The 13,779-nt window shown below is 38.7% G+C and overlaps 1 protein-coding gene across 15 annotated transcripts in view; it reads right to left on the minus strand.

Moving 5' to 3' along the window:
• Positions 1-11,382, minus strand: part of LOC118389693 (RNA-binding protein Musashi homolog 2-like) — a 335,623-nt gene extending 324,241 nt beyond the window's left edge. For all 15 annotated transcript variants that reach the window (XM_052457216.1, XM_052457217.1, XM_052457210.1 and 12 more), the window contains exons 1-4: positions 11,186-11,382; positions 10,799-10,839; positions 10,449-10,530; positions 9,917-10,001 (exon numbers count right to left, since the gene is read on the minus strand). In XM_052457216.1, coding sequence (XP_052313176.1) covers positions 9,917-10,001; positions 10,449-10,530; positions 10,799-10,839; positions 11,186-11,247 — 270 coding nt within the window. In that variant the 5' untranslated portion in view covers positions 11,248-11,382. The remainder of the gene's footprint in view (positions 1-9,916; positions 10,002-10,448; positions 10,531-10,798; positions 10,840-11,185) is intronic.
• Between the last annotated feature and the right edge of the window lie 2,397 nt (positions 11,383-13,779).

Raw genomic sequence — 13,779 nt, forward strand, 5'->3', positions numbered from 1 at the left:
GGAAGTTTATGTAGGGAATTACATTTAAAGCCTGGGCCCAGTCATATTGGCCACATATTTCCCATTACAACAGTACACTATAGCATGTCTGGAACTAAAGGTTATTCCATTTCCACACTTCCATAGGAATAGCAGTTTGCTTTTTGTGGTGTAATTGGTCTCGAGGAGTACTATTTCCCCTCACCAGTAGGAAATAAATCACAGTGTTGAATGAAGGGATCATTGCTAGAGCCATGAAATGATAACAAATCCACCAACAAGATATATGAGCAGTATATTCAATCAATGTTTTAATTCTGGTACAAATGACAATGCATACCGGAAGCTAATCTACAATATGTAATGGATCATATCCCAAAGTTTAAAAATAGCTTTTTCTCAATCTTGACAGCATCTTCAGACTAATAAAATAGAACAAACCAACACATTTTCCCCCTCCTTTTATCTTCTGTTACTGCTTTTTACAGCAGGGTCTCAGAGGGCCTCGTCACTGTGCGATTGTGAAAGAACAGGGCAGGAGGCAATTGTTTACATCCTTAGTTTAGATCTTCCAACAGGATTACGCACATTATTCCATATTCTGGGTAAACTCTCTCTCTCTTAACAGATCTTCCTCTATACTGGCAGTTTAAGATTAAGTTGTTTTAAAAGATACCACAATTGCTTATCAAAAGGCTTGATTTCTTAATTGTTTTCTTTGTGCTTCGAATGATTTAGGAAGCATTAGTATATAATGATTTATCATCTGCTTCTTTCTGTCAATTTCCCCATGGTTCTCATACACAAACAAGTATAATCATCAATGTCAAATGCACTGGCAACAAATACCCAAATGAAATCAGAATTTCACTTGAGGCCATTAGGGATGTCCTTATCAAAGAGGTATTGTTTTGGAACATTAAATCATTCTATAGACATTTATTATCCACATTTGGAAGCCTGCCTTAGCCTGCTGTGTAAGCTATGTTATAAAAAATAATTACATGTACAGTGATTTCAGAAAGTATTCATACCCCTTGACTTATTCCACATTTTGTTGTGTTACAGCCTGAATACAAAATGAGTTAAATCATTTCTTTCTCACCCATCTACACACAATACCCCATAATGACAAAGTGAAAACATGTTTTTACAAATTTTAGTAAATTTATTGAAAAAGAAATACAGAAATATCTAATTTACTTAAGTATTCACACCCCTGATTCAAAACTTTGTAGAAGCAGCTTTGGCAGCGATTACAGCTGTGAGTCTTTCTGGGTAAGTCTCTAAGAGCTTTCTACACCTGGATTGTGCAACATTTGTTCATTATTAATTTCTAAATTCTTCAAGCTCTGTCAAATTGGTTGTTGATCATTGCTAGACAACCATTTTCAGGTCTTGCCACAGATTCTCTCGTAAATTTAAGTCAAAATTGTAACTCGGCTACTAAGGAACATTTACTGTCTTTTTGGTAAGCAACTCCATTATAGATGTGGCATTGTTTTTTTTAGGTTATTGTCGTGCTGAAAGGTGAATGCATCTCCCAATGCCTGGTGGAAACTGAACAAGGTTTTCCTCTATGATTTTGCCTGTGCTTAGCCCCATTCTGTTTATATTTTATCCTGAAAAACTCCTCTCCAGTTCTTAACGATTACAAGCATACCCATAACATGATGCAACCACCACTATGCTTGAAAATATGGAGAGTGGTCCTCAGTTGTATTGAATTTGCTCAAAACATAACACTTTGTATTCAGGGAAAAAGGTTAATTGCTTTGCCAATTTTTTTGCAGCATTACTTTAGTGCCTTGTTGCAAATAGGATGCATGTTTTGGAATATTTTTTGTTATGTACAGGCTTCCTTCTTTTCACTCCGTCAATTAGGTTAGTATTGTCGAGTAACTACAATGTTGTTGATCCATCCTCAGTTATAACCAATTAAAGTCATTAAACTCTGTAACTGTTTTAAAGTCACCATTGGCCTCATGGTGAAATCCCTGAGTGATTTCCGTCATCTCCGGCAACTGAGTTAGGAAGGATGCGTTTATCTTTGTAGTGACTTGGTCATCCAAGCTGTAATTAAAAACTTCACCATGCTCAAAGAAATATTAAATTATATATGTTTTGATCTACCAATAGGTGCACTTTTTGCGAGGCATTGGAAAACCTCCCTGGTCTTTGTGGTTGAATCTGTATTTAAAATTCACTGCTCGACAGAGGGACCTTACAGATAGTTGTATGTGTGGGGTACAGAGATGAGGTAGTCATTCAAAAATCGTGTTAAACAATGGTATTGCACACAGAGTGAGTCCACGCAACTTATTATGTGACTTTTTAAGCAAATCTTTACTCGTGAACTTATTTAGGCTTGCCATAACAAAGGGGCTGAATACTTACTGACTCAAGACATTTCAGCTTTTCCTTTTTTTATTAATTTGTGAACACATTGAAAAACATAATTCCACTTTGACATTATGGGGTATTGTGTGTAGACCAGTTATAACAAAACAACATTTAATCCATTTTAAATTCAGGCTGTAACACAACAACATGTAGAAAAAGTCAAGAGGTGTGAATACTTTCTGAAGGCGCTGTATGTCTGTGTTGATTCAATTCAATTGACATTTTGTAGTATGTCGCAGGTATTCATTCGCTCAAAATACAATCACTGCAATTATTATAAGTGCAACGAATGATGACAATGCAAAAAGTACTGCATGTACTGCAAGAGAAAAGTCTGAGAAGAAGACAAAATCCATCATAGGATCTGTTGGCTCTAAGACTGGGAAAGGCATGTATACCTTACATGATTAACTGTGGAAGACAAAGCACCTGCTAGACCTGAACCAACAAGGGGCACGGTGGAGGTGAGCTCACAGCTGACATTACTTTCAATTTATATCCGACAGAGGAGGCTTAGATTTGTTCAGAGCAGCTGCTCCTATCTGTACCAACCCTTTCTTCTTTCTCTCTCTCTGTTCTTATCCCCCTCACCTCAACCAGCCATCCTGTCATTTCAAACGCTACATCAAAACAGCAAACAGGGGTTGGCCAGAGGTCATTCAATAATGGCTGAAAATATCTGTGGACAAAACAGGCTACCTTTGTCTTGGAAGAAAGAAATCACTTATTTAGCAGTACATTGCATCTCCTCTGGCAGGAGTCCAGAGTGAATAATCCCCACTTGGACATTGATACTGTGACGCAGTAGTCTAACACTACAACTCCTCACATAAAGAAGAATTATAATCACTTCAAATCATGTTCGTCATCATTTCTTAAACTAACTGTACGTAAAAAGATAACTTATACTTTTCCAAATGGGATATAGGATAATATCAAATATAACATTCTAAATATGTTCTGAATTGCTTTGTGTTTTGAAGCCTTAGGCTCTACTTGGCCATATGTCTCCATTCACATTCATCCTGGTCTGAAAGCCCTCTGTTTTAATAACTGGACAGAAAGCAACCCAGGCAATCAGGGAGGATTGAACAATAGCCATGGCACATTATGATGGTGTGTGCATTATGAAAGCATACATGTGCTCATTGTCCACGTCTCTCGTTGACATCTTTCTCCACGGGGTTATCCTGCTTCCACACTGAGGCCATTAGCACTAGAGAACATCCACTACAACAAACAAAGGAGGAATATGTTGTAAAATGTCACACTGTTTGGAACTGGAGTATGCTAACTGAGAGAAATAGATCAAATATTTATAAACACTGTACCATTGAATGAGAATTTTTGTATTTATTTGTATTTCTAAACCTGCAGCCTTGTAGGCTATTGCAAGTAAACTCTTTTACTAAGTCCCTTCAAGGTCACCACTGAGAGAGAAGAATCCATCCAAGCGTCAAAATGTTGTACTTTCAAGCTTCCTACCAACCTAACATCTCCACAAAAACACACGAAGAGCAATCCAAGTTCAACATAATGAACATTCGCTTGTGTTGTTGTTGAAATAGCAATGTGGGAGGATGATTAGATCTTGACTCATCTCTACACAGTAAGTGTTCTAAGAAGAAAAAATGCCAGTACATAAATTGGTAGATTTCTTGTATTTAGTTTATGAAGGCTAGTCTCGCTAAGATCAAATCTCTTTTGCAAGAGAGACCTGGTACGAGACTGCATGGCACTCTTCAACACTGTAGTTGGTACATACAGTGTAATACATACAGTCTACACAACCCTTGCACAATCTTCACATTTTGGAGCCTTAAAATTACATCTAAGAAGGGATAACATTTGATGTTGTTTCTTATTGATCTACACAACCTATCCCACAATTTGTAAGTGAAATAAAACAATTCAAGAGCATTTTCCAAATGAGTAATAAATACAAAATGAGGACGTATTGATTGTATTGTGGTGGCAGAATCATGTTATGGGTATGCTTGTCATCTGCAGGGATTGGGGAGTTTGTTAGGATCAAAATAATTATGGAAAAAGCCTCAGTCTTCTGAAAATGTAACCCTGGGATAGAGACAATTACACAAATGTTTATGGCAAAGTCACACCAGAATTGTTTTACAAGAGGGGTCGAGTGTTCCTGAGTGGTCCAGTCTCACTTCTGCCTTAAAATTGCTTGAATATCTGAGACAATGTTTGAATATTACTGCCCATCAATGATTCCCAACCAAATGTACTGAGCTCAAGCAATTTTTTACAAAAACAATATACCTGTTACCCTAATAGCTGTGCAAAGTTGGTAGAATCTTGTTCAAAATGATACACAGCTGTAATGGCTGCCAAAGGTGCTTCCATCAGGTATTACCTCTGGGGTGTGAAGACATAGGCAATCAAGACATATATATATATATATATATATATATATATATATATTGTTCTATAACTTTGAATCCCTTTTGAATTTTAAGGCAGTATTATAAGGCAGTAAAATGTGAAGACTGTGCAAGGGGTGTGTAGACTTTCACTAGGAACTGTACATCCTACATGTGCGCTTCTGCAGAAAGACTGATGGAATGGAATATTAGGCAGAACACTGCTGGTTCAGGTCTATGTGATGAAACAACAGTTGCTTCCTTTGCATGCCGGCAAAGTGCCCCATTTAACCTCAGTGGCACATCAGGAAGTATCAAATGTTGATCTCAGTATTGGTTAGTATTAATAGGTCCACACTTTAGGTCCTTCAATAACTCAGCTCATACAAAGAACATGACATCCTCCATCTCTTCAACTGCTAAACCATTGCGCTTTTAGAATCTTAATCCGAATGATTTTCACGGGGTATTCTCGCTTGCTTATCAAGATGCCGTCTGTCAATTTAATTAACACAACACACCTTTAGTGCAAGGGAAATTGAACTAACAGTAAGTAATAAATGTGTAATGTTCTGGAAGAAGATAAACACATAAAACATTACAACGTGATTGTATGTTTCAAAAATGTTCTCCATAAAACATATCAAGCTATAACCTGCAATTTGAATTATAGCTTACTTCACTCAAATGAAGTCTTATTCATTACACACTGTACAGACAAAATGGAAACCAAATGGCTTTATTAAGGCGAGAGCTTTATTTATACTTTACATTAAATAATCCAAACAATAAATTCAACGGAACTAATACCAGTGTTTTATTTGACAATATGCCTACTTACAATGTAACTACAGGCAACTCAATTGTTAATAACTATGGTTAGTTTGTCAGGCAGAATTGTTTATCTTTGAGTCGTATTAGTTGTTTGGTTATAGTAAGAAATGTGGATGAAACAAATACAGATACAGGACACACCAAGCAAAGAGACTTCTCATCTCTACAGAGGAAATAATGTCTTTGGTATGAGGGCTTTGTCAATAACCAACCTGCATACTATCTACACCACGAGGGGCAAAACGAGTGTTATTCAATTAAGGTTACTAAAGCATATTCATTATCACAAATAAAGAGTTCTTCCCTCCCTAATTTATATGGATCAAAAGTACTGTATATCTACAGTATACTGTACGTACCATATTCAGACATACAGTACCAGTCAAAGATTTGGACACACCTACCCATTCAACTTGTTTTACTATTTCCTACATTGTAGAATAATAGTGAGGACATCAAAACTATGAAATAACACATATGGAATCATGTAGTAACCAAAACAGTGTTAAACAAATCAAAATAGATTTTAGATTCTTCAAAGTAGCCACCCTTTGCCTTGATGACAGCTTGGCATTCTCTCAACCAGCTTCACCTGGAATGCTTTTCCAACAGTCTTGAAGGAGTTCCCACATATGCTTAGCACTTGTTGGCTGCTTTTACTTTACTCTGCAGTCTAACTCATCCCAAACCCCCAAATCTCGATTGGGTGGAGGTCAGGTGATTGTGGAGGCCAGGTCATCTGATGCAGCAATCCATCACTCTCCTTCTTGGTCAAATAACCCATACAAAGCCTGGAGGTGTGTTGGGTCATTGTCCTGTTGAAAAACGAATGATAGTCCCACTAAGCGCAAACCAGATGGGATGGCGTATCGCTGCAGAATACTGTGGTAGCCATGCTGGTTAAGTGTGCCTTGAATTCTAAATAAATCACAGATAGTGTCACCAGCAAAGCACCGCCACATCTCCTCCTCCATACTTCACGGTGGGAGCCACACATGTGGAGATCATCCATTCACCTACTCTGCGTCTCACAAAGACACGGCGGTTGGAACCAAAAAGCTCAAATTTGGACTCATTAGAACAAAGAACAGATTTCAACCGGTCTAATGTTCATTGCTCGTGTTTCTTGGCCCAAGGAAGTCTCTTATTATTATTGGTGTCCTTTAGTGGTGGTTTCTTTGCAGTAATTCAACCATGAAGGCCTGATTAATGCAGTAATGATGTACTGTTGTTTCTCTTTGCTTTTTTGAGCTGTTCTTGACATAATATGGACTTGGTCTTTTATCAAATAAGGCTATCTTCTGTATACCACCCCTACCTTGTCACAACACAACTGATTGGCTCAAACACATTAAGAAGGAAAGAAATTCCACAAATTCACTTTTAACAAGGCACACCTGTTAATTGAAATGCATTCCAGGTGACTACCTCATGAAGCTGGTTGAGAGATTGCCAAAAGTGTGCAAAGCTGTCAACAAGGCAAAGGGTGGCTACTTTGAAGAATCTGAAATCTAAAATATATTTTCATTTGTTTAACACTGTTTTGGTTACTACACGATTCCATATGTGTTACTTCATCATTTTGATGTCTTCACTAGTAAATAAAGAAAAACCCTTGAATGAGTAGATGTGTCCAAACTTTTGACTTGTACTGTACATATAGAACACATGCTAATCGGCAGTATTAATACTGCATGTGTGTAGGCTATTTATCAATTATTTAATTCCTACATGTATGCCATATATTCTAATATATCACAGTGCTCAAAGCGATAACATTCTGTCATAGTGTTTGTATCAAATAATTACACGTTAAATGAAGCACTCTGTGGCTTGCTCCCCACTATCTGCATTGTACATCCCAATATTATCTGCAACAGCTTACAGGTGCTAGTTTCCTTTTATGACATGCAAAACATGAACACGCTCCTCTTTCACTTTCAAGTATCGAGATAAAAACGGCAAGCTTTTACAAGCACCCTCCAGTGACTTGCCAGTCAGGTCAGGACAGCCTTACAACAAGTTCTAGCACTGCTTTCAGCCAGGCTCCACTGTACTTGTACACTGCTTGCTGAAGTACAATAGGTTTGTCTTTCCAAATATATCTGAAAGACACTCCCCTCTGAACTTGGCTTTCACAGAAGGCTGCAAACAAAGCGTTTATTTCTCGGTTTGGACTATTCCATTTCCAGAGCTGTGTGAGCATGACTGGATATCACCACCCACTGAGCAGATATCTCAGACAAATATGATTTCATCTGAACGCTGTCTAATTCACCGCTACACAGATTACTGACATGCTTAATTATTCATCTACTGCCACATTTCAAAAGGGAAGCACAACAATATAGTTCAAGGCTTGGGATGGGGATGCCGTGTGTGTGTATATGTTGTGTGTGTGTGTGTGTGTGTGTGTGTGTGTGTGTGTGTGTGTGTGTGTGTGTGTATGCCTTGGTCTGGTGGAAAAGTACATGAGATAAACTGATGGGAGAAGCACCAGGTTTGTTGATGTTATAAGAAGACAGAAAATAGGTTTTGGTCATTGGGAAGGTGTTGGCATTTTACAGATTTGACAATGTACTGTGCCTTAAACTTAGAAGAAACAGTTCTAATATTTCAAATACACTTATGTATAAGACGCATCCACTGACATAAAGAAATACCAAATATTTGTTGAGATTTACAGGATTAATGGACCCTTTGGACATCAACAATTATTTAATACAATCACATGTGTAACTTTCCACTTCCAATGATGTGATATACATCAAACTGACTAGAGTGACATGTATGATCTGAAAGGTCATATGCATGGATGTGGGAGGTCTGTGAGAGACAGCCCATTTGAGTGACATGTATGATCTGAAAGGTCATATGCATGGATGTGGGAGGTCTGTGAGAGACAGCCCATTTGAGTGACATGTATGATCTGAAAGGTCATATGCATGGATGTGGGAGGTCTGTGAGAGACAGCCCATTTGAGTGACATGTATGATCTGAAAGGTCATATGCATGGATGTGGGAGGTCTGTGAGAGACAGCCCATTTGAGTGACATGTATGATCTGAAAGGTCATATGCATGGATGTGGGAGGTCTGTGAGAGACAGCCCATTTGAGTGACATGTATGATCTGAAAGGTCATATGCATGGATGTGGGAGGTCTGTGAGAGACAGCCCATTTGAGTGACATGTATGATCTGAAAGGTCATATGCATGGATGTGGGAGGTCTGTGAGAGACAGCCCATTTGAGTGACATGTATGATCTGAAAGGTCATGCATGGATGTGGGAGGTCTGTGAGAGACAGCCCATTTGAGTGACATGTATGATCTGAAAGGTCATATGCATGGATGTGGGAGGTCTGTTAGAGACAGCCCATTTGAGTGACATGTATGATCTCAAAGGTCATATGCATGGATGTGGGAGGTCTGTGAGAGACAGCCCATTTGAGTGACATGTATGATCTCAAAGGTCATATGCATGGATGTGGGAGGTCTGTGAGAGACAGCCCGTTTGAGTGACATGTATGATCTGAAAGGTCATATGCATGGATGTGGGAGGTCTGTGAGAGACAGCCCATTTGAGTGACATGTATGATCTGAAAGGTCATATGCATGGATGTGGGAGGTCTGTGAGAGACAGCCCATTTGAGTGACATGTATGATCTGAAAGGTCATATGCATGGATGTGGGAGGTCTGTGAGAGACAGCCCATTTGAGTGACATGTATGATCTGAAAGGTCATATGCATGGATGTGGGAGGTCTGTGAGAGACAGCCCATTTGAGTGACATGTATGATCTGAAAGGTCATATGCATGGATGTGGGAGGTCTGTGAGAGACAGCCCATTTGACTGACATGGGATATGTGCACATGTGGAGTCATAATGGTAATGGGGAAAAGGGGCATGAGAGCTTAATTCGTTCAGAAAAGGGAATTTGAGCAGATATGAGATTCACCTCTGAGTAGTGTTTTACTGCAAGAGTTTGCATGGAGGAGGCAACGGTGTTATCATGGGCGTATTCCACATCTACAGCTTTGATCAAATGTATGGCTTTACCAAAGAGGTCTTTACCAAGAGGACCAACCCAGTGAACGGTACATGGCATTCTGAGTATTCTGAGATGCCACCTGCCACACATGGATGTACTGCAGTTGTTGTTGGTTTCAATGTGGTATTATTTTTCTACGTGGAACTTATATTACAGTATCATTACAACTCTAGCATGCATGTGAAATGAAGGCAATGATGAACATTTAAAATGTGCAACACAGACAGTAAAATATCATTGCAAATGACATCAAAACACAAACATACCGTCTTTGAGTCTAATTCGTGGTGTGGTTGAGCTAAGACTTTATCTACACTGGCAGCATCTGCAAACGTAACGAACCCAAATCCTCTGCAATACAAAGAAACATCAATTAGATTACACATTATTTATGCAAATGAGAACATTGAATATAAACTCAGCTGTTTCTCTCAGCGCAATTAACATGTATCAGGGATTTCCTTAGCTTTCAAAAAATAGAACTGCACACACATGTATTTACACTACCCTAATGAACCAGTATTCATTCAGATGATAGGGATACGACTATCCTGAATTATAGATTACTATAGTAATTGCGGGCACTGATATTTAAGTTATATGACGTTATTGCAGTCCCAATTCCCAAAGTCAATGTCAAATTGCATTCGCCCGCAGTTTACTGCGAGCAATACAGTTACAGCTATCTCTGTGAAACACAACGCGGGACAAACAGCCCGGGTTAAAATGTGTCATGTACACAAGTGTTGGATATAATTTCACCTACTGGAAAGCAAAAGTAAAAATATTTTATTTTACCTGGAACGTTTTGTCGTGGGGTCTCTCATCACCATACATTCTCTTATTTCTCCGAATTTGCTAAAATAGTCTCTAAGGCTGTCTGTGAATAGAGGAAATATATTGGGTAATTAGTCAAGTACAAATGGTCGTCATACGGTTGTCAGTGTGATTCAAACACGCCCTGCAATGCACATAGGGGTCGAATAGAGGACTTCAGATGATTGGAAATAACAAACAACCTTGCACGCACACACATATCCATATAGTATACTGCACACACGCACACACAGAGAACGCGTGCAAGCACAATCGATCATTGCAACAAAACAACATGAAACATGGGACATGTAAGGGAATAATTGTCTCACCTGGTGAGGTTTGCCAGCTGAGGCCACCGATAAACATTTTACTGTAAGAAGAAAACATAGCAGAAGTGAGTCCAGATGTTAGATCGGCCATTTTGAAGACTAACTACTTATAAAAGCGATCTTAAATAGGGAGAAGCAAAAAAAAAACATTCGCTCGATAGCAATAATGTATTTTGTTAAAAGGGGGAGGCTACACTTGCTACTGTAATCTGCCAAAGCAAAGCAGAAGCTTCGTAGCTATCACCAACTGCATCCGGAAAGAAAGACCAATGGTTATGTGCGCACTGTAAACTGAATCCAGCACGGCACAGCGCTAAATCCTCTGCCAGATATTCTCACATGAAAAATCCAATAAATAAATAAAAATCGAAAAGGTTATAATCTTACCCCGGGTCATGTTGTGAATCATTTGGGCTTCCAGATGTGGCTTGACTCCCGTCTCCTTCCATAGCTAACCAAACTATAGGCAGTAACTACAGTAACAGACACACACACACAGACACGGGAAAAGCTATGCAAAGCCCGCTATGAGAATATTACTGAGCCGGGAATGGAATCGTCACACGTGGGATCAACTCAGCCTAGCTCCCTCCCTCTCTCTGCATTACCCTCCCTTACCCCACACTGGGCGGGGCGAGGGCTCGTCACCTAACCAATCCAATTGACGTCAATACACTAAACCCGCCTATAAAATTCAGAAGACCACTCCCCATGGTTGGTCATAACGTTCCTATGACAATATAACAATTGATTAGTTACAATGTCGATATACATTTTTTTTACATTCCCTAATGGCAACATTTTATTCAATGCATTAGTTCCTTCCAGGGCGCACATGCAATTCGAGAAACCATTAATGATATTTGCAAAACATCAATTCAATTCAAAGTTTCTTGGTCGTGTACACAGATTATCGCAGGTGCAGCGAAATACTTATGTTTCTAGCTCCAACAGTAATGATACCTATCAATACGCACTTAAGCCAAATAGTAAAATAATTAAGTCATATCAGAACAAGCTATGTCAGATTCCATAAAAAAATTATACACACACACACACACACACACACACACACACACACACACACACACACACACACACACACACACACACACACACACACACACACACACACACACAAATATAGGCAGACTATATGGACAATATATGAATAGAAAAGGTGTGTACAGCAGCTTTACACAGTACAGTATTTACATATAAATAAAGTGGGAGAAACAGCATGCAAACATTATTAAAGTGTCCACTATTCAATGACTATGTACATAGGGCAAATCAGTCTCTAAGGTGCAGGGTAGAGTACCGGGTGGTAGCCGGCTAGTAACAGTGACTAAGCTCCGGGCAGGGTACTGGGCGGAGGCCGGCTACTGCTGACTGTTTAACAGTCTGATGGCCTGGAGATAGAAGCTGTTTAAAAGTCTCTCAGTCCCAGCTTTGATGTACCTGTACTGTCTCAGCGTAGATGGTAGCGGGGTGAACAGACTGTGGCTCAAAATAAGCATATTGGCTATTCCAGATGTTAAACTATACAATTGATATATATTGTAACTAATTGTTTGCGCCTTTAAATTACCAATATTATCATTATTTAACCTAAATAAATACATTAATATTTTATGCATGTTTGTATGAACGTGTACAGTAGATTGTTCATATTTAACTCTTGCAGAGACAGGTTAAAGTAGGTCTATGGTACCACAGTATTAGCCTGCAATATGTGTTGTACTATACTATATAGAATAGGGCTATGTTTCTAATAACCACAGGTACACTGCAGAGCTATGCATAGAAGGGGGATATTTTGTTCAAATGTTGTTCAGAATTGTTTCAGAAATGTGTTACCTCACATCCCCTATAATCACTTATAATAAGAGACTATTTTAATAGGAAAAGATTTTAGCATTGTATTCCATGTTGAATTTTGAAACACTACAGTACAAGAAACGCAGTCCACCTGAAGATGAAAAAGGAGAGAAAAAAAGAGGTGGATTTAATTGTAACCTCTGAATATGCATGTTCATTACTCAGTAACTGGGGGAAGCGGGCCTTGTTTTCCATTAAATCTGAACACAAGTGAGAGCTCAATTAAAGCTGGATGCTCAGTGGATTTCAAGTCATGGTACAGTGATTGCTGTTTATTTCCTTACTGCGGCCTGAGACGAAGGGAGGAAGACGCACGCACACACACAATAATTTATCTATTTTTTTTTTTTAGAAGAACACTTTTAAGGCATGTCACACACACTCAGTTCCTGGAATGAATCGTTTTTTTCTTCAGTAGAACCCTTGTAAGGCACTTAGAACTGGTTGCAAAGTGATGTCATTGCTGACTTTGAACTGTCTTGTGTATGAGAGCTATTTTCAGTCTCGGTCACAAGTCACACAGGTCAACTTTTTTTTTTTTTTTTACAATTAACATGATTTTATATGAAGCTATTCTAACCCATGTTGAAGCTGCTCTTATTCCTAGACAGAACCCAAACGTAGAGGAGGTTCAACATTGGTAGGTAGAATTTATTTTCACATGTACAGTGCCTTTCGAAAGTATTCACACCCCTTGACTTTTTCCACATTTTGTTGTGTTACTGCCTGAATTTGAAATGGATTAAATTTAGATTTTTTTGTATCACTGGTCTACACACAATACCCCATAACATGGCTGTGATAGAAAACTGAAGATGGCTCAACAATGTTGTAGTTACTCCACAATACTAACCTAATTGACAGTGATAAGGAAGCCTGTACAGAATAAAAACGTGCATCCTGTTTCCAACAAGGCACTAAAGTAATACTGCAAAAAATGTGGCAAAGCAATTCCCTTTTTGTCCTGAATACAAAGTGTTATGTTTAGGGCAAATCCAATTCAAACACATTACTGACTACCACTCTCCATATTTTCCAGTATAGTGGAGGCTGCATCATGTTTATTGGTATGCTTATAACCGTTAAGGACTGGGGAGTTT

This window comes from Oncorhynchus keta, chromosome 11, assembly GCF_023373465.1.
Source record: "Oncorhynchus keta strain PuntledgeMale-10-30-2019 chromosome 11, Oket_V2, whole genome shotgun sequence".
Classification (NCBI taxonomy): Eukaryota; Metazoa; Chordata; class Actinopteri; order Salmoniformes; family Salmonidae; genus Oncorhynchus; species Oncorhynchus keta.